A 22711-nucleotide genomic window follows, 5' to 3' on the forward strand; every position below is an offset into this window, starting at 1 on the left:
TGGCTTTTATTGGAAAGTAACTATTTATTGTGATTGACGTAAACCACATGGTTTATAGAAAAAATCTTTTGTTTCTGAATAATTAAAAATATTATATTTTGTAAGTAATAGAGGAAAATATTACTTCAGAGACACTCATGATGGCAGAAATTTTACATGTATCCATTTGGAGTAGTTTTTCAATAGCATTTTGAAAACTGCAGCCTACACTGTGAAGTATAAGTATACTGTAAGAAATTAAAAAGTAAAACCTTAAAATTCAAAGGATGCACGGTTGCAGAATTTTTGCTACTTAACTTTAATTCTTTATCTTTTCTTTACAACATGACTTACAATTGCTATTCATATATTTTCTGCATTAATCATGTACTTAACCAGAAATTATCTTTACTAAACTACCAGCATTTTATTGAAATACTATGCTTATCCTGCAGGTCGTCTTTTGTGTAACTTATTTCATGAGTCCCACCACTGGATATGATGTCTCACACCAACAGACTAGTACTCAGGTTTGACAAATAGAGAAGCTAAAGGCTTCCCCTCCCCTGTGATCATAGCAGAAACTACTAATCATTCATGGCATGTTCCAGGCAAACACTGCAAAATTAACAGAGGCATCCCTCAAAGAAAAGACTAAGCTCTACTGTTGTCCTGAAGCATTTTGGTTCTCCCTGATACTTCTGGATGACTTATCCATTTTTCATTCATTCTTTTAGCAAACATGCTCTTAGTATCTACTATGGGCCAGATATTGTGAGAGATCTGGGGATGCAAAGAAAAATAAGAACGTTCCTCAAGTGGCTCAACACTTTGTAGAGGAAACAGGCAAGTAGAAAGATCATCAAAATGCTAGAAGTGTGCATGTGTAGCAAAAAGAACATACAGGAGGAGCATCTAAGGCAAACTTTGTTGGTGTATTTGGAGTATTGGAATGTGGATGGAGGTATAATTGAAGCTTCCCCAAGGAAATTCTGAAAAATGTGCAGAAATTAGCTAAGAGAAAGGTTGGCGGTTAGGGGAGGGGAGCAAAGAAGAGGTAAAGGTGAAGTATCGGTTTGTGTATCCGTTAGGGGAGCAGTGTGGAATTTTTGCAAGCAAAAGAGGTAGCTTGTAAAATGTGAGAAATCACAGTGCTTTCAGAGAACTGTAAGTTGTTCAGTATGACTAGACTGTCTTCTGCAAGAAATGAATTTGGGGAAATACAGGGATGGGTTGTAAAGAATCACGTATGTCATGCTAAGAGTCAGGAAGGCTGTAAGTAAACACTAAGGTAAAAGCAATATTTGTGAGAATCTCCAATTTAGGGAATATCCAATTCAGAAGGATTTTGATATAGCATAAAGGAAAATGTTTGTTTTATATGATTTCCTGTGATGCTGAATAAAATGTTCTCAGGATGATCCAGAAACATGCACAGGTGATCTGCTTCTGAGATGCAGATTAAATTTCTTCAAGGAATCTGGGTCACAGCTTATGCCATTTTACTTTTAAGAGGGATATGAATCAGAATCCATTATATATAATTTTCTGGTGTACAGAACAACTGTAATATAGCTTAATGAAAATGAAATTGAGAGGATACCATAAAAAAGACAATTTCAAAGAATGTTCTGGAAAAGACAGGTTAAGTGGTTGATAATGGTTAAGTTGTATTCCCCCTCAAAAGGTGTAGGAGTTTTAACCCCCAGTACTGTAGAATGTGACCTTATTTGGAGAGAAGGTCTTTACAAAGGTAATGAGGTTAAAATGAAACCATTAGGGTGAGCCCTAATTCAATATGACTAGTGTCCTTATAAGGAGGAAAATCTGGACACAGAAATGGAGATGCACACAGGATAAATGAAGACTGGAGCTTGCTGCTACAAGCCAAGGAGCCACCAAACACTGAGAGCTGACAGAGAGGCCTGGAGCAGATTGTTCCCCCCCACTGCCTTCAGAGGGTCATGATCCTGCTGACACCTTGATCTCACACGTCTAGCTTCCAGAACTGTGAGATCATAAATTTCTATTGTTTAAGGCACCCAGTTTACGGTACTTAGTCACAGCAGCCCCAGGAAACTAATACAACAGGGTTATAGGAAAAGCGACTTCTGAGAACTTACATGGTGTCTAAAAGCAGTAAATTACCTTAGACTGGATCCTATATTGTAAGGTAAATATTCTATAAAGAACAGTATTATGACAGCTAACAAAACGGACATATGGAAAGCAGATTACATGTGTTATATTAATTTAAATTTATGAAATGGTAACTGTTACTACGGTTACATAAGAAAACATCCCTATTCGAAGGGGATATATACTTAAGTATTTGGGGATAAACAGCCATGAAGCACCCTCAAATGATACAGTAAAAATATTACATATATGTGTGTATATTATATATATGCATACATATATACTTAAATGTTTACTAATTGATAATCACACAAATGGGGTAGGAGGTAAGGGTGGAGAAGGGAAGGGAGAGGAAGGAGGGAGGGAGAAAGCTCACATAAAAAAGGGAGGGGTATAAAATGTTACCAATAGTGAATCTGGGTAAGGAGCACATGGATGTTTTGTGAGCTACTTTTATTTTTACAAGTTTTTGTGAGTTTGAAATTATTCCCAAATGAAGTGTTTTAAAAAGTTGTTTTTTTAATGCTGAATATGACATTATATTACAAAACTTGTATAAGAAATAAATGCCTCACATAAAATGGTGATTACTTTCAAAATATTATCTCTAGAATGGGAGGAAAGGGAACTGGTTTTGGAAGATTTAATTGGGCTTCAGTTCTTTCCGTAATATTCACCTGAAACAAATATGCCTGTTGTTAAGATTTGATAAAGCTACGTATTGATCATTATTGCTTTATTCTCTACATTTTGTCAAAAAAAATTTTAATGCACCAGGTTGGAAATAAAATATTTTCAGTAGGACATAACTGTGGTAAACAAAAAATAGGAAAAGATAAAATGGAGACAGAGAGAGAGAGAGAGAAGAAAAAGAAACATTCCAAACTGATTTAAGCTAAAGAAATTCTAAAATGCCTCAGGAAAATCTGAGATGTACATTTCCATGTAAAATAAAAATCAAGTCCCATAGTTACAGCATTTAAATGAATATATTATTTAATATTATAACAGTAATGCTAACTAAATTTGCCTTTGCTTAAAAATAAAAACATCAGAATATCTACTTTATAGAAAGTAACTTAACACTTGTTTGGAATATCTGTTAATAGAAAAATGGCCTACTTTTTTGTATTTACACAGTACTCACACAACTATTCATTATTTCCTAGTACTGCAAGTACTTTGAAATTCATCCTAAAGTTTATTTTCTAATAATTCTAAAAAAGAGTGAAAAGAATCAACCAGAACATAAAAAATAAGTAACACTAGAAAAGCATGAAGCAATCTGTCTTTTCTTTTTCTTTTTTGGGGGGGAAAAGTCATTTTCTGGTTACCAACACCAAGGATATTTGCTGGTTTACACAAAGTTTTTAGTTAGAAAAAAATCTGTTGGACATACACCAGTTATTGGCAAATCAAACAGACCTAAATACCAAGTAAGCAGTCATTTATCGGGTATCGTTGTGCAGAGTTGCATGAAAGTATCCAACAGGCAGAACACCCTCCACCCCAACCCCAGCAGAGACGCTGCTTTTTCAGATAAACTGCCACTGCAGGTGACATGGCCCAATGCCAGGAACGAAGGCAGCGAGGGACTGGAGGCACCTCTTGCCAGCACCACCAGCAGCAATGGTGCTCGTGAGCAGAACCAGGCGAGCAAGGTTCCTCTGTGAATTCCACTTCCAGTCTCACATTGTGAGCCCATTAGTTTCACTTTTCTTCTCCAACCATTACCATTAGTCCCTGGCAGGACTGATAACTTCCAGCTGTACTAGACAGCACACTCCTGTGATAATTTACACAAAGATTAAAAAGGAAAAAGTAAATAGTATACTTTCCAAACCTTCCTTCTTTCTATTATAAAAAGTCTCTCTACTTCCACCCTTCCCCTGCTCATTACTTCTAACCTCTAGAGAACATAAACTGCTCTGGGCAAGCAGCATACTACCATGAGGCTTCTTTTTGCTTTTTTTTCCCCCGAAGTCAGTGCCTCAGGGCACTTTAAGAACTGAAAGAAATTATGAAAAATTGCTCTGAAATAAATTAGATCAGCCATCTGCAAGATAATATCCCAGGTAATAACTTGGGAAAAATATTCTAATTCCAATCATGGTGACTGGGGTGAATTTTCATAAAAATATGACACTATTAACATATTTAATGCAGTGGTACTCTGTTTAAAGAAGGGTAATGGTCAACAGAGATTATAAAAGGGAAGCACAGAAAGTAAGAATTGGACAGTGCGTCCTAAACAAACCTAGAAAAGAGGTTGTTCAACCAACGAATATTACAATTTTTGTGGCAAGCACCCTATCCTTGTGTTGGAGGCAGAGGCATCAGGCTAACATGGCCGCTGAGATTTCCTTTGGAATTTGCATGTCATTCCATGAGGGCAGGAGCCTTGTCTGTTCTGGTTGCCTCTGTATCCCCAGAACCTAGAAGAACTTAAGAACTGAACAAGTTCAAGGAAGGGAGGGAATAGGGGATATGTGTATAAAAACAGTTGATTGAACCTGGTGTACCCCCCAAAAAAAAAAAGAACTGAACAAGCATTATTCAACTAATTAAGATCATCCAACCATCTTCTGTTTTAAATCAATATTACCATACAGTGATTTTTGCTTATACTTGGATTCCCACACAGTTTTGGCTGAGAGAGAAACTACTGGCCAGAAAGAATATGCTGGTTTCCTTGATAGTTTAAATTCCTCACAACAAATGATTTTGTTTTATGTGTTATCACTTGCAAGTCCGTTTAGTGCAAGTTAATAACTAAAATATTTATCAACAGTTGGCACATGAAAACATTAAGTCTCTGGCTGCCACTGTCAGACCACTCTTAAAATTTTCTGATTAAAGATTTTACATTTGAATCTCTTTACTCAAGATTAATCTTGGGACTTCCCTGGTGGTCCAGTGGTAAAGAATTGCCTTCTGATGCAGGGGACGTGCGTTCGATCCCTGGTTAGGGAACTAAAATCCTACATGCCACAGGGCAACTAAGCCCTTGCGGACAACTACTGAGCTTGGGCATCCTATGTGCCACAAACTACAGAGCCCACACACTCTGGAACCTACGCGCCACAACTAGAGAAGAGAAAAAAAACCCACACGCCACAATTGGAGAGAAGCTCACACGCCGCAACGAAAGATCCCGCATGCCTCAACAAAGATCCCATGTGCTGCAACTAAGACCCAATGCAGCCATAAATAAAAATAAATAAAATAAATATTAAAAAAAAATCTTAATCTTGATGACATGAACACAATCACTCATTTGTTTAATTTACAATATACCCATAATAGTTTCAAAAGGAATATACCAATATTACCTAATTATTAGGTTCATAAAAAAAATTTTAAGATGTCTTCTGGCTCTTCTGTCCATAACACATATCCTAGTAGGGGTATGCTTAACCTATTAGAGTCACTTATTCCAAAGTCTTTTTAATTTCTAGAGATTGCATTTTTCCTCTTTTTGATCTTATTTTTTAATTTATATAAAACATTTAATAGTTTCAAAGTCAAAACCATTAAAAAATATAGATTCCACTTGTGAATATGACATTTCTTACTTTGGCCAGTGTAAGTTTGGAAAAGACACCCATAAGCTGGATCAAAGAATAAATATGTAATTTTGCTAGAGATCAGCAAACTTCCTTTCATTGGGAGTGTGTCATTTTGCATTCCCACCAGCAACACAGGAGAATGTCTCTTTTCCCACAGCCTTGTCAACAAAGCATCTTGGTAAATTTTTTGAATTTTGCCAATCTGAAAGATGAAGATGGAATTTCGGTACAATTTATATTTCTCCTATTATGAGTGAAATTGAGTATTTTTTCATATATTTAAGGGGCACTGACCTTTGTTTTCCTGCGAACTGTTGCTCAATTTTCTGTTAGATTGTTGGGTTTACTTTTCTATAATTTTTAGTTCTCTATAAATAAGGTTCACTAACATTTGTCTACATTTTAAAACTCAAATATTTTTATTCAGTTTGTCATATGTCTTTTGATTTTGCTTCTGATGCATTTTGGTATGTGAAAGTTATCTGTGTTTATGCAATCAAAGTGATTAGTTCTTTTGTTGCTTTTGGATTTTCAGTCAAAGTTGGGAAAGCTTTTCCCATCGTCAGGTTATACAGAAATTTACTAACGTTTTCTTCTAGCATTTGTTTCACCTTTTCACATTTAGATATCTGGTCCTTGGTTTCTGGTATGACAAATAAATCTAAGGTTATCTTTTTTCATATGGCTAACCCATACCATTTATTATAAAGTTCACCTTTTCTCCACTGTTTTGAGGTTAGGATGGGGGTTTGTATCCTTTCTTCCCTTACCAACACTAAGCCATTAGGATAGTACAAAATAGGTACTCAAGAAGCATTTGATGAATAAATAAATAATTGTGCCTTATTTATTAACTGTACCTCAGGAGATACTGACACAGATTATGTTTTCCATACACCACACCTTAAGATACACCTCTGTAAAAGATACAGTTTACAACTGAAACCAGTATTCTATACACAAAAAGGCACAGAAGCTCCACTGGATAAGAATAATGACCTGTGAGTCACACGTGTACAAAACCAGATTGAGAATGGGCTGTAGGAAGGCTACAGGTGGTGTGTGGGGTGGGGGGGTTATGAAAAGTTTGAAGGAAGATGAGAGTTTTGAGAAGAGCTGTCTGCAGGATTTCGCTTTATTTATTTATTTATTTATTTTTAAGGGGGCGGGGTAGTGGTAGGGATAAAGTTATGAGCTTTACAGTATAGTTTGGTTTAACTTTAATAGTGGGAGTTATGAGGGTATCCCTCAAGCTTGTACCTTGCCACGTATTCATAAAACAACATAATAGATCAAAAGAAGACTGGAAACCCTGACAGAGAAAAATGACAGCTGGCACAGGTAAGAATCCTAAAATGCTAACAGGAAAGCTTAAAGAAGGGAGAAAAATGTGGGTCATTTTAGCTAAAGAACAAAAAGCTCTATGTATCTCAACTTTTTAGGAAATCATGAAAAATACCTTAATATTTAACAATGATTATTGCAGAAAAGGCTATGCTCTGCTTAAGAGGCAGGGAAATGTAATCCATTTCATAAAAAGATTTGTTTTCAAGGAAAATGGTGGAAAACATTGGAATTTGAAAGTATAAACTTCAACTTTATGGGAGTTTTTCTTTATGAGAATTATCTCATTCCTGCATGATGCTGAGTATCTAGGCACTCTTCTATTCATTTTGGAATGCTTCTATTAAGGTAGAGCCGTAAATAAAATTAATAGGCCTTCTCCTCCTCTCTTAACTTCTTTTGAAGATGTAAGATTGCATTAAGCTATAGTTATAACACTGTAGAGTAGGTTTATAACATATATACGAGGGTGAATCAAAAAGTATCTGCCCTCCGGTTATATTAAAACTTCTGTTGGCCACACTGTCTTATCAGTGCTTTCCGTTCAAGGCTATTGTCTCCCCAGTCACTGCTGTGCAGATGTGAACATGTTACATCAGTTCATTTGTAACTGCGGTGTGAGCAAAAATGGATGCCCCACTTGTGATCTGCATGAAAGAAGAGCAGCGAGCAGTGATTCATTTTTTGTGGTCTGAGGATATGCACATCCGCACACATATGCCCACACTGTCGACACTGCAAAAACTTTGTTTTGAAGTGTTAAAGCATCCTCCCTATAGCCCTGACCTTGCTCCATTGGACTTTTACCTGTTTGCTTCCCTGAAAGCAGCCCCACAAAGATTCACTTCTGATGAAGAAGTGAAGACAGCGGCGCATTCGTGGCTCGCAGCTCAGCCTAAAACATTTTTAAATGAGGGAATATGAAAGCTTGTTGACATATGGACAAAGTGTATTGAAAAGCAAGGAGACTGTGCTGAAAAATGATGCATTTGTCTTTTCTAAAAGTTAATTGAAATAAATTCTACAGCCAGAGTGCGGGTAATTTTTGACTCACCTTCACAGATGTACCATGCAAGAAAAAAGCACAAAGTATGAGGGAGGGAATGAAGTTGAGTTGGAACATTCACTATATTTTTCTGGAAGTAAGCTAGTATTAATCTGAAGTAGACTGTGATAAATTAAGATGCACTCTGTCCCTAGAGCAATGACTAAGAAAATAACTAAAAGAAATAGCTAAAAAAAAATTAATGAAATAAAATGGTAGACTAGAAATATCTCTTTAATATAAAAGAAAATTTAAAAGGAGGACAGAGAAACAAAAAGACGCAAGGCTAGAGAACATAATCAGCAAAATGGCAGACGAATCCAATCAGATCAAAAATAGCATTAAAACAGAAGGGACGATCAGACTGGGAAAATAACACCATCCAACTATATACTATCTGTGGAAGATAGCCTTTAGATTCAAACACAAAGTAGGCTGAAAGTAAAAGAATGGGAACCTATGTACCATGTAAACAGTAACCACAAGAGAGCTGGATCAGCTATACTAACATTAAGCAAATCAGACTAAAAAATTGCTAGAAACAAAGAGGAACAATTTATGATGAAAAAAAAAGGTTCAGCAAAATAGCGCTGAAAAATGCCCCCACCTTGAAAAAAAGATATCAAGTCCTACCTCTAGAACCTGGAAATAGTATTTTATATGGGAAGAGGGTCTTTGCAATGTGATTAAATCAAGGATCTTGCAGTGTAAGCATCATCCTGAATTATGAGGGAGGGCCCTAAATGTAATCACATGTATCCTTATAAAGAAGAAGGTGGAAAGAGATTTCACTACAGACAGAAGAGGAGAAGGCAATGTGAGGACAGAGGCAGAGATCTTCTACAGGAAATGTAACACTGATTTTGGATTTCCAGCCTCTAGAACAATAAGTGAATAAATTTTGATTGTTTTAAGCCACCAAGTTTTTTGGTAATTCGTTATAGAAGCCACAGGATACTAATACATGTACCTTGAACAGCAGGACTCAAAAATACATGAAGCTAAAACTGAACTGAAAATAATATTTGGGAACTTCAACATCTAACTAGCAGAAATTTATAGACATAAACAAAATCAGCAAAGACATAGAAGATTTAAACATAAAAACTTGCTCAACTGACATCTATAGAACAGTCAACAAGAGCAGAATACCCATTCTTTTCAAAAACAAACAGAAAACTCTCTAACATAGACCATATACTAGGTCATAAAATGAGTCTCAGTACATTTAAAACAATAGACATCATATAATGTATATTCTCCAATCACAATGAGATTAAATTAGAAATAAAAAATAGAAGGAAATTTGGAAAACCCATAAATATTTAGAAACTAAGCAGTATACTGCTGAAAAATCCATCAGTCAAAAAAGAAATCACATGGGAAATTAGAAAATGTTGTGAGGAATGAAAATAAGCAAACAAAATATCAAAACTTATCAGATGTAGCAAAAATAGTACATAAAGAGAAATTTATAGCTGTAAAAACCAATATTAGAAAAGAAGGAAGAACTCAAACTGAAAAATTTGTTTCCTTACTGTATAGTACAGAGAATTACATTTAATATCCTGTGATGAACCATAATGGAAAAGAATATTAAAAAAGAATGTATATATATGTATAACTGAATCACTTTGCTGTATAGCAGAAATTAACACAACACTGTAAATCAATTACTTCAATAAAAAGAAAAAGAAACTAGTTTCCCAAATTAAGAACCTAGTAAAAGACCAAACCAAATCCAAAGCAAGCAGGATGAAACAATGAATATTAGAGTGCAAATTCAATGAAAGGAAAAAAATAGAAACACAATAGAGAAAAAAATGAAATGAAAAGTCGGTTCTTTGAAAAGATCAATGAAACTGACAAACTGTTAGCAAGACTGACCAAGGGGATAAAATGATACAAACAACCAAAAATCAGGGATAAATGAGATAATACCACTACCAACCGTAGAGAAATTAAAATGATTATAAGGCATATGATGAAAAACTTTATACAAATAAATTAGACAATTTAGTTAAATGACTAAATGCCTAGAAAGACACAAACTACTGAAACTGAATTCAAGAAAAAAATCAAGAATCTGAATAAACCTATAACAAGTAAAAAATTGATTTGCTAACTTAACATCTTCTCCCCAACAAAAAAATTGTCCTGATGGCTTCAGTGGTGAATCCAATCAAACATTTACAGAAGAAATAATAATAATGGCAATCTCTCAAAAAGTCTTTCAGAAAATAGAGGAATAGGGAACATTTGGCTCTATCTCATTCTATGAGACTAATATAAATCCCAATATTAAAATCATACAAAGATATCACAAGAAAACTACACCCAAATATTCCTCATGAATATAGATGCAAAAGTCCTAAAAAAATAATAGTTTCTCAACAAAATATTAACAACAAAAATATAGTATAAATCAAAAGAATTTATATCATCCAAGGTTGATATACTCACAGTATGCAAGGTTGGTTTAACATACAAATGTCAATCAATGTAATATATCATATTTCATTTTTTGTTTTTTGCTTGGAAAACTTTTCCCTATTCCAAGCTCACAAAGAATTCCTCCTGTATTATCTTCTAAAAGCTTATAATTTTGCCTTTTTGGTTTGTTTTTTAAATTATTAATTAATTTTTGACTTTATTTTTAAAGCTTTAATATACTTTAATTTGTTTATGGTATAAGATTACAGCTTTATTTTTTTTCCATATTCATATCTATTACGGGCTGAATGGTATCCCCCCAAAGTCATATGTTGAAATCCTTAACTTCCCAGTAACTCAGAATGTGAACTTTTTTGGAAATAGGGCCATTACGTATGTAATTATTTATGTTAAGATGCAGTCATACTGGAGTAGACTGGGTCCCTAATCCAATATAACTGGTGTCCTGATAAAAAAGGGAAAATCTGGACACAGAGATAGACACACATAGAAGGAGGATGATATGAAGAGAACACAGCTAAATATAAGCTAGCAAGAGGCCTAGAACTGATTCTTCCCCCACAACCTTCAGAATGAACCAACCCTACTCCACTTAGATTTCAGACATCTAGCCTCCCAGAACTGTAAGACAATACATTCCAGTTGTGTAAGCCACCCAGTTTGTGGTACTTTGTTATGGAAGCCCTAAGAAACTAACACAATTACTATTTATCTCTGCATCTAAATTGAGAAGTCCTTCCTTTCCCCACAGACCTGTAATACCAACTTTATGATAGATGAAACTTCTTTATATGTCCTGGTCTGTTCGCTTTGATTAGTCTCTTTCTCCTAATCTCCCTAATTACTACAGTTTACTATAATTCTTGATATATAATAAAGCAAGTCCCTCTGAAATCTGTTCTTGTTCTCAGAAAGGGTTGTGGTTATAACTGGCCCTTTGCAATCAGATTTCCATATTCCAATAAAATAAAACAAACCTAGTGGGACTTGGATTGGTTTTTATATTGAATTTATACATAAATTTGGGAAGAATTAATAATCTATCAACACTGTATATCTTTTTCCCCCCACTTATTTAGGTGTCCATTTTGAACTAGAATTTTCACAGTAAATTACATATCAGGACTAAAAGCAAACCAAACAATAATAATTTTATATTTTTTAAATCATTCATATTTATCTGCCCCATTTCCCAGGAATTTAGATCCAACCACTGCAGGGAGTGGGGAGGTAGAGGAAAGGATATGCCCAGAGTTGGGAATAATTATTACCAACTATACCACCACGACTATTGACATTCTTGGCCATATCATTGTCAATGTGGAAAATGAACAGGCAATTGGAAAAGGAACAGTATGAAAAAAGCATGTTAGCTTCTGGCATTTGTATTCCAAAAAAAAAAAAAAAAAATGTTGCCTAGTCAGCTCTCTTAAGAAACAGGGTTTTGAATGCCATTTCCTCAGAAAATGGAAACAAGGATATGAATAAAGGTCTAAAAAGTACAACCCCTTTCAAGCCTCAATCAAACCTCTCAACCTTAGTGTTTCTAAACATGGTAATTTAGAACATAATATGCTATTACAATAATCTAATTGCTACATCACTACAAATTCAGCCATCTCAAGCTGTGAGTCTTGCTATATGTACATATACAGCACTTCTTCATCAGAGAAAAGAGAGTCATAGTTTCATCACTCAAAAATTGTAAATTTTCTATTCAAAGGAAAAAGAAAAGGTTGAACTAGTTAATTTACATATATAAAATCTAAGAAGGTTTATGCTGAGTAGATTTAAATTTTAGCAATAGATACGAAAAGACAAGGATGATGGTGAAATAAAGTATGAAACTTTTATTTTTCTCTCAGACAACAATATATGAAATCACTTTTAATCTGTCCATATATCATCTGGAAAGAAGACAGCATACTCATTTTATTTTTCTTTACTTTCTCAAGCAAGTGACGACTCATGTCACCTTTATGAAATAGTAGGAAAGACAGAAGCTACAGAAGATACATAAAAGCAAATGTGATTCTAACTGGTAACCTCAGGACAATTCATCATTAGAAGCCTTCCTTTATTAAATTCATGTCACCTCTCAGCTCTGAGAAGCTTTCTATTTCAACAACCTAAGTTATCAACAAGGAAGTAACCTCCAAAGAGTAGAGGTATTGTCTGCCTGGTTCACTGAGTCTAAAGTGCTAGGACATAGATAGGCAACTCAGTGAGCACCAGTTAAATGAACAAATTACTTTTATTATTATTATAACTTGAATAAATTATACATCCTACAGCTAAAACAAAATGCTGCACTTCATCAACTTTTTTAAACTTTTATAAATAACATTATTGCTGAGAGTATGGTTTTCTTTGTCTCTTGTTCAACTTAGAACTAGAGGGTTACAGGAGGCAGTATAATATGGGTCCATAACATTGAAATTATATCATGAGATAAATGATGAGCAGTCTGAACTCACACATTTTTATATTATTTGAAAGTATGAAAGCCTGTTTCTCATTTATATTTCTGAAGCAGTATTTGGAATAATTTTTTCCTGGTCTAGGTAATATTAAATAATATAGACCAATCTCTGGGATGTAGTTAAGACTGCTTTGGTTTACCCTGATTCCAACTCTTCAGAACAAAGAAAACGTAATTTATATACCTGAAAGAACAATCAGACCTATGAGGGTTTTCTTTCTAAAATACATAGGATATTATCTTCTGTATACAAATTCAACACGTTAGCCAATTCACCAATTCTTATTTAGATCTTCACTACCTACAGAAAGCTCAAGGAGTAAAATGGTTAGGTAAGGTAGTAGTTACAGTCCTCTAACACAAGTAGAAAATGTAGCGTTACTGTCCACCATCAACAGCACGTGACTAAAAATAGTCTATTCCCTTGAAATAATATTTGGGCAACCAAATGCTTAAAAAAGACGTGCTGGGTATCTTAAAATGAGTATGTCAGTTAATTAAATCTGTGATCCCCTGCTACCAATGGAGTACTGTACAATCTGTTATTATTCACTGTCCTATAGATCATCTGTTCTCAGTGCTGGTTTGTTCCAGGAAGACAGACAGCTGCAACACTATATCCCTGTTCAACCTGAGGACCATCTGACTTTAATTGTAACACACAGCTTGATGTGGCTCTGGCTATGAGAAGCCAAAATATCGTCTGTAATAATCTGGAAAAGCAGAAAGCTGCCAACAGAGGGCTGAAAACAGGGACTTGTGCTGTCTGGTTGCCTGACGGGCTGCAGGAAATATGATTAATGAGTAAGGTATAATGATATCAGGAACCCGATTAGCACCACAAAAAGGTCACAGATCAAAGTAGTATGCATTTCATGAGCTACAATCATTGCATAAAATCTGTGGACTTGAAGAGGGAAACCAAAAAGAGGAGGATAAAACCCTTATGTGATAACATGCTAACAGATACATAAAATACCATGCTAATAATTCAGTCACTTATACAAAGTTAACAGGAAATTTTAAAATGAATCAATATGAACTGCACCGTAGGAAAACTTTGTTCATCATAGGTGTATAATAAATATTTTTGAATGAATGAATGAGTTATTAAATTCTTTCATAAAAACATATGTAAGTAAAATCAAGTATTTTCCTAACTATGAGTTTAAATTATCAAAGATGTAAATATTTGACTGTAAAATGTCTGCATTTAACTTGCAGGGAATTTTTATGAGTTCTGTTAAGAATATCAGCTTATTCAGAGCTTAAACCTATCAAGACATCTGTAAAACTCATAGGAAGACGTTTCTGGAACAAATGTTTAATGACTCAATAATAAGTTACATTAAATGTGCAGTTAGTATTACAAAATACCACTTTGTATAAAATTTCATAGTCATATTTAAGTTTACAACACGAGCAGGCAAAACCAAAACCTTATTGGAAAACACTTTGGTAAGTTGCCACCTTCTTTTCCTTGGTGCCCTTGGGAGACTTGTTCCAAGTAGACCTGGCTCTTCTGAGGAGAGGGCAGTGACAGCAGGGATAGGGGTACTATCAGGAAAGAGGCTTACCTTACTTTACGCCATTACATTTTCTTAATTGTCAAAATATTGTTGAAGAGTTTTAAATATAACTAGTCAAATGTTTCTGCCTCTTAGACCTCTTTTAAAGCAAACACATATTAATGGGACTTCCCTGGTGGTGCAGTGGTTAAGAATCCACCTGCCAATGCAGGGGACACGGGTTCAATCCCTGGTTTGGGAAGATCCCACATGTTGTGGAGCAACTAAGCCTGTGTGCCACAACTACCGAGTTCATGCACCACAACTACTGAAGCCCACGCACCCAGAGCCGGTACTCTGCAACGAGAGAAGCCACCACACCACAATAAAGAGTGGTCCCGCCATCCACCAAAACTAGAGAAGGCCCAAGGGCAGCAACAAAGACCCAACGCAGCCAAAATGAATAAATAAATAAAGCAAGCAAGCACATTAACAAATTTCTTTGTATTTTTAATAATACTAAATGTGGTAATGATTAATAGAGTTGGTTCCCTTGAGACTTGGAAGTTTAAATTGAGAAAAAAAATGTTTCTATAACAAAATGATCAGAACATGATTTTAATTTTTTTCTTAAAGATATATTCCTCAAGAATGGGGATGATTATTTACACTTTTCAAATATTATATAAATATTACTTTATATCTACCTAATAGTAAAAACATTTATACAAAATGGTGATTTAGAAGGAACCATTAAAAAAGGAAAATACAAGCCACAAACTAGGAGAAAAACATCTGCAAAACATATGTTGGATAAAGGACTTTTATGGAGAATATATAAAGATGTCTTACAACTAAATAATAAAAACACATACAACCCAATTAAAAAACAGGCAAAAGATTTGAATAGATAGTTCACCAAAGAATATGTAATAGTAGAAAATAAGCCTGTGAAAAGATGGTCAACATCATTAGTCATTAGGGAAATACAAATTAAAATCACAATGAATCACTGAAAGAGCTAAAATAAAGAAGACTGACAATACCAAGTCTTTGTAAGGAAATAGCAAATTGAAACTTCACATGTTGGTGGGAATGCAAAATGGTAAATGTACTCTTATCATATGACTCAGCAGTTAAACTCCTAGGAATCTATCCAAGACAAATGAAAACAGATATCCATAAGACATACGCAAATATTCTTAATAGCCTAAAACTAGAAAAAAGCCAAATGTCCATAAACTGGTAAATAAACAAAATGTGTTATATGTATGCAACGGAATACTATGCAGCAACGCAAAGAAGTTAGTGATATATGTACAATATGGAGGAATCTCAAGAACATCAGGCTAAGTGAAAGACTACAGGTACAAAAAGACTACATACTGCAGGATTCTATCTATATAAAATTTCCAGAACAAGCAAAACTATAGAGACATAATCATTGGTTGCCTGGGACTAGAATTGGGAGCAAACAGATACAAGGAAACTTTTTGGAGTGATGTAAGCTGACTGTGGTGATGGTTATGCAACTGTAAAAAAATTATTAAAACTGATTGAATTGAGCACTTTTTAAAAAGTGGATTTTATGGTATGTAAATGATGCCTCAATAAATGTGTTTTAAAAGCATAGAAAATCATTGAAAGAGAAAACAAAAACAAAAAAATCAAAACACTGCAGAATGACTGTACCTTCTATTGACATCCATGCACCCCAAAGAGGGGAAAAACCCATGATCATAGACAACTGTCACATTTCAAAGTCTGACATTTCCTTCAACATCTTTCAGAGCTAAGCTTTGTCTCAGGCTCCTCGAAAAATGCAAGAGGTAAACCAAAATGTAACACGTACCTTAAGACTGTGATAGAATAATGTTAGGGGCTATTTCCTAAATGCCTCCTATAAGCCAGAGAAAATTCTAGGTATTTTAATACATAATTACAATTTTATACAAATAATTTCCAAATTACAATGAGGAAACCAAGACTCTGAAAGGTTAAACGCCTAAGGTCCCATAACCAGCAACGTGAGTTATCCAGGATTAGGAAAACTGGTCTAACTCCAAAGCCTATGTTCTTTCCACTCCCCCTGTATTGCTTCCAGTACATATAAAATGTGAAATTTCAGTAATGATGGGATTACAATTAGGATCTAGAATACAATTAGAATTAAAATATAATTGTTGGTAGAAAAGGTAAGACATGCCACCAAGAAAAATAAAATGAAATAATTTTCCCTGTTTTAGTGTAAATTAAAAACACAATGCAATGTATATTTCATTTTTAAAATGAAATATGATAAAGATACTATTTTAAAAAACTGAGAATAAAGTTCCCTGATTCCAAGCATTTATGAAAGTTAAGGGCAAAAAGGAAAAGTCAAATTACTTTTTCACATAGTAATCCAGAACCCATAAAACAGAGGACATTAAAGAGTCCACGAGAGGATTCTGAAGCATTGTTTGTAAGCACAATGATTACTGCTCTTTTAAGTTTTTAAGTTTTCATATTCTAAATATTACATGAAGATTTCCTGCAAAAGATAGATACAGGATATAATTTGAAAATCTTGTTTCTATTACCAAAATGTTCAATGACTTTCCAACATGGAACACAGAATTATGCTCTTCTCCTGGTATAAGAAACTCATGTTTGAAAAAGCATAGAATTCTATAAGATATTCACTAATAACTTTCACCTGAAATCATCGCATTCCTAAAAAAGCAGCTTAAATTTTGCATTATACCTTTCACATCAATAAGATTTTATAAAGTATATATCGAGATTCATGAACTATTATCACTTTCAGTTATCTCTATCAACTATAGTTTTGTCCAGAAGAGCAAGGGTTAACGATTATACCAAGGCCTGAAAGATACTTTGAGAAAAGACTCATGACAGACAGAGTAGATGATTACTATCTTACCAATCTGTTTATGCGAACAAATTCTTCTGAGGTTTTGGCCCAAGGAGGAAGTTCAACATCAGACACTACTGTCCCATCATCCATCACTCCAAGATTATAATTATTGAAGTTGACAAACATCTCGGGGAGATAATAAAATTCAGGGATCAACTCCTATATAAAAATAAAAGAACATCGTATTATAAACTGTAGAATACTACTAGGTATTCGCAAAAGGGCTGATCATTTCCTATTGTGCAGAAGAAGAACAAAATAAACATAGGAAAATTTTTTCTCTTTTTATATAAAAGCCCTATCACAAAGTTCCATTAAGATAGACAGATCCCATCCAACCAAAGTTAAATAACATCTTACTGGGTAGTTATATGCTTTCCTTTAGGACAAGTCTTACAACCTCAAAACTCTTAAATACCAATATTTTGATTAATATTTGAGATCTGACTAGATATAAACAGATTAACATGCTGCAATAATAACAACAGCTTAAACTAGATTTTTTTTTTCTTGAGGTCTATGGAATTTTTGTCAGAAAAAACCCAAAATCTTTATAAGCACTAAAATGCTTTGGTCCATCATCAACCAGGAAGATATTCATTGCGTTTAGCCATGGTGTAACAACATTTTTTTCTCACATTTCAAAACACTCAAGTTTAGCTTTAAGGTACTAACTCTGATAAAAGATCAAAATTTATAATTAGCCTAGAAAATGACCTGCATGAGAAATAAGTAAATTAAATATGACGTTAATAAGGACATTTAAAATACACTTTAACAGGATACATAAGAAGAAGAAAAATGCAGCCAGTTAGGTTTTTGTGTACAATAAGCCCCATGTATAACTATTTTCAGAGGTCCTATAGATCAGACTTGAAATCCAGTCTTGACATGGGTCAGTGACTCAGTGGTCTTTCAGATACCCCCTCAGGGCCAGCTATGGCAGGCCAAGCTTTCCAAATGGCTGAGTAAAATAGGAAGGTCATCAGATTTTGGACAAGGTCAGTATGAACTCACTAGAGCAAAGTTAAAAAAAATCAGCAGGAATTAAGCTATTATCACCTCCATCATCCATGTGAAATGTTGCTTGACTTTGAATTGTACATCCTTTGTTTACAATCACAATAATTAACTAAGCAGGGTAGAAATAAGCTTGTCTTTTAAATGCCTGACAACCACCTAATCATTGACTTGAAAAACATTTAAACTGAACAACAAAAAAAATTTCTTAAAGGAAGAATCCTGTTAAAAGTTTAAGTGTAAATGAAATGCTTCGGTGGTGATACAAAAATTTTAAGATTCTCTTCTCCAAAATAATGCATATAAGTCTAATTGACAAAAGACGTGTTATTTTATGCAACAAAAAGCTATATTCAATTTCTTTGAGCTAAATAACACTTATTGCATGAGATGAGTCAAGCACTAAAATAAATTCTTAATAAACATTACATTTAATCTTCACAACTTATCATATTTAATCTTCATAACTTTACAAGGTAAGGTATCATCTCCATTTAAAAACTTAACTAAGGCTAAAAAAAGTTAAGTAATTTGCCCAAGGTTACGGAGCTGATTTATGACAAATTTGGAACTTAGATCAAGATTTAACTCTAAAAGCCTGTGTCCTTAAATTAACCATCAAATGAGCATGGGTTCTACTTACACAATATATACATCGCTAAACATTTTAAATGTTTTTAACATATATTCTAAGCAATTTTTTTTTAAAAAGTAAACAAAAACTTTTCATTCTCCCATGATAAGGAAACTGGTTCTCCTGAGAAAAATATTTTATTCATATATATGTACATATACTACACATATATCTTTATTATTTACTAAAATTAAAAAGGAAGACTTTTTTAAATATGCCATAATTGCTATTTACTCTTATATAAATATAAGTCCCTTTATAACTATCAATTTGCTGAAGTATGCATTCAATAAATCCCAAGTTTGAGAAAATTTCCCCAAATCTCTTATTTTGACTCCGTGATACTTGCGCTAATAAAGAGGAATGTTACTATTGCCAAGTCTTGTGCTACAATAGTAATGGAAGACCATGCCTTCCTTGTGTATTGAAAATCAAAAGCAGTGTTTTGATTTAATTAAATACTTATGATTTAACGCTTTAAATTTCAAAAATACCTGCCCACCCTTATGCTCACTTCAATGCTCTCATGATCAGAGGATGTTGTCCTTCCCTCGCCTGTTATACTCAGTATGCGTCTATGTAATAATTCTCTTAGGAATCAGAACAATTATAATGGCTGAATTTCAGATGCTACGTTTTTCCCAAGTGTTCAATTTGGGAGATCAGTCATCTGCATTACAAATCAGAGATACATACTGCATAGTAAAAATATACAAAAAATATATTCTTTCTTGAGACCATACCTAGAAAGCAGAAAGGGAACAAGTGAATTTTCATAGCAATTTTCATAAAAATAAAGTCTTTAATTCTTCTTAGCACCAAAGTTCTTAGGATTTTGTACATGTTTTTCTGTCTTCTATATCTATCATTTTATCTAGCTAAATAAACTGACAAAAATATATTTGCTCAAAACAAAAATGCTCTTCACTGGTTCTTTTACAAGTTCTAAATTCAGTTAACAGAAATATATCTTGTTCCTGGCTACTTTATTTAAACATAGAAATTTATTATGAATCTATTTTCTTTAATACTGACAGCTTACCCTAAATATAAACTCAGTTAAACTCAAAATTAAATGAAGCAAAATTACACATAAAAAACAAATAAGACATTTTTAATAAAAGATATGAAGAAAGCAATTTTAAGTCTTACTGGACCACGTTAAACTTTCAGTTGTATAATTTCTAGAATGCTGGGAGGGAGGTAATAACTTATCAATTTCCAGAACTACCATAGATTTTATTTGTAATTTCCTACTAAAGATAGATACCCTGTAATTTTGTATAGTGGACATTATAAAAATATTTCTAAACTTTATTAATTAAAAAGTAAGCTTTATATCTCACTTGAAGTTTATCAAGATAGGAATTTTGTGTTTTGCTTCTTTGTTTTTTACCTCCCAAACTCCCACCCCATAAACCTCTCCAATTTCAAGAGAGTTGTCAAGCATTTCCAGATATATCTGCAGGATCCAGAGCAGAGGCCTCCCAAAGACATCTCTTTTTCTGTCCTTTCTGAAAGTCTAAGCAAACAGGAGACTATGTAAAATGTCCAGGAGAAGCAGTGTCAAAGGTTTTTTTATATTTAAAAAGACAAAAACCAAAGAAGAGAGAGATTTTCTCCAGGATTAGGGAACCAAGTTTCTCAAAATCTATAGGCAGCTTTCCTTCAGCCTGAGGGGAAGGAAAGGAGTTGAAGAGGTTGGGCTGGAACCCAGGGGATGGTAAGTAGTAATCAAGATCCCTACTACTCCATATAGTGCCTCCATATGAGTTAGAAAAAGAGCAATCCTTCTGGGCTAGTTCAGCCCCACGAGAACTCAGTTTGGTGAGTGTAGTACAGGTTGGATTTCTGCTTCTCCTTTCCTTCAGCCAAGCATCCTTACATAGAGAAAAGTCTGCCCATCTCTACACAATGGCTTCATGATGGTGCACTTAGGGAAGCTAGTCCGATGGCACCAGGGCTTTTCGCATCTGCTGCCAGCTTCCAAAAGACCATGTGTCCTAGACAATGAGGACATTACTAGCGAACAAGATGAAATGAAGATGTGAGAGCCAATTTTCTAGGTACTACATAAGCCTGGATCTCATTCAAGCCCTGGGAAAAGGCAGTCCGTGCCCTACCCATCTAATGACTGTGAATGAATTTCCTAACTAGCCTACTATGAAGAAGATTTGAATTCAAATTAGGACATTTCTTATACACTTGAGTAGTGGTTATGAATTTATATATACAATTGACACAAACAACACTGGGGTTGGGGTGCCTACCTTCCACCCAGTCAAAAATCTGAATGTAATTTATAGTTGGCCTCCTTATCTGCAGCTCCTCTGTAACCCACATGGTTGGTTCTAAATCCACGATTCAACCTACCTTAGACAGTACTATAGTATTTACTATTTAAAAAAAAAATCCACATATAAGTGTACTTGTGCACTTCAAACCTGTGTTGTTCAAGAGTCAACCGCATTTAAATGATAAAAAGTTACCAATATATTCACTGAAAATTGTTTCTATGAAACAAAATGGTAGAGACAATTCAGTATGAGTAGAGCAAAGTTTTTTAAAAGTTTCCATTATTTAATTGATTATTTGATATAAGCCTTAGGTAGGTATGAAGAGTGATATAACACATCATAACCACAAAAAAACATTTATTTCATTTTTACTCTGAAAAGAATTGTGTTAGGATTTGGGATATTGAGACATGAGTGCTACTTCCCCTCTACAGATCACAGATCTAACAGTGAAAGGATACACTTATTAGGAGAAAATTGGTTGTAAGCACAAATAGCACTCTAGATACTCAAAAGGGAAAAGGATGTCTAAAAGTTGGGGTGGTCAAAGAAAGCCTTGGGGAGAAGAACCTATTACACTGTACTTCCCAAATATAACACTCATCAAACTGTATTATTGCTCCCTCTAAATTGGGACTTTATGTATCTTGTTCTCCACTACACCTCCAAAGCCTAGACACAGTGAGTGACATTAGATATTCAGTAAAAATCTGTTGAATGAATGGTTGAAGAATGGTACTTACAGTCAAAGATTAATGTTAGCAGAGGGGAAAGACAAGAACAGTCCTGACAAGGGGAATATCTTAAGAAGAGGTACAGAGACGGAAATGTGCATATATCATGTGTTTCCAATGATCAATGAAGAACTGTTTAGTTGGTTTAGAGAGGACTATATACATGGAGTAGGAGATAATTTAAAGTATGACAATATCCCAAATCCTAACACAATTCAAAGTATAGTATATAGTATATATAGTATAAAGTACATCATCAAATAAGGATAATTAAGTAAAGGAGTAAGCATATATATTTAAAACATATTACAATCTTATTATAAGGAAATCTGCATAAGTAAATCAGTTGATGAACACTTCTTAATATAAAATAAACATGCTGAACTCAACTGAGGTACATCAACATGTACCCACAGCGATAAATAAGTATATCTACTGCCTGAATTTTACTGTGGATGATAGGGACAGTCAAGTTATAAGTAGAATACTGTCTTAATTCTAAAAGCATCTTTCCAAGAACCATACCTTGATATAACACCAAATATTGCAGTTCAGAATTATCTCCTTTGACAGATGAAATTTTGTG

At 34.1% G+C, this 22711-nt stretch overlaps 1 protein-coding gene across 6 annotated transcripts in view; it reads right to left on the reverse strand.

The window, feature by feature from the left end:
• LRBA (LPS responsive beige-like anchor protein) overlaps positions 1–22711 on the reverse strand; it is a 687888-nt gene that overhangs the window by 127927 nt on the left and 537250 nt on the right. For all 6 annotated transcript variants that reach the window (XM_057725704.1, XM_057725703.1, XM_057725702.1 and 3 more), the window contains one exon: positions 17447–17599. In XM_057725704.1, coding sequence (XP_057581687.1) covers positions 17447–17599 — 153 coding nt within the window. The remainder of the gene's footprint in view (positions 1–17446; positions 17600–22711) is intronic.

Source organism: Hippopotamus amphibius, chromosome 3 (assembly GCF_030028045.1).
Source record: "Hippopotamus amphibius kiboko isolate mHipAmp2 chromosome 3, mHipAmp2.hap2, whole genome shotgun sequence".
Lineage (NCBI taxonomy): Eukaryota > Metazoa > Chordata > Mammalia > Artiodactyla > Hippopotamidae > Hippopotamus > Hippopotamus amphibius.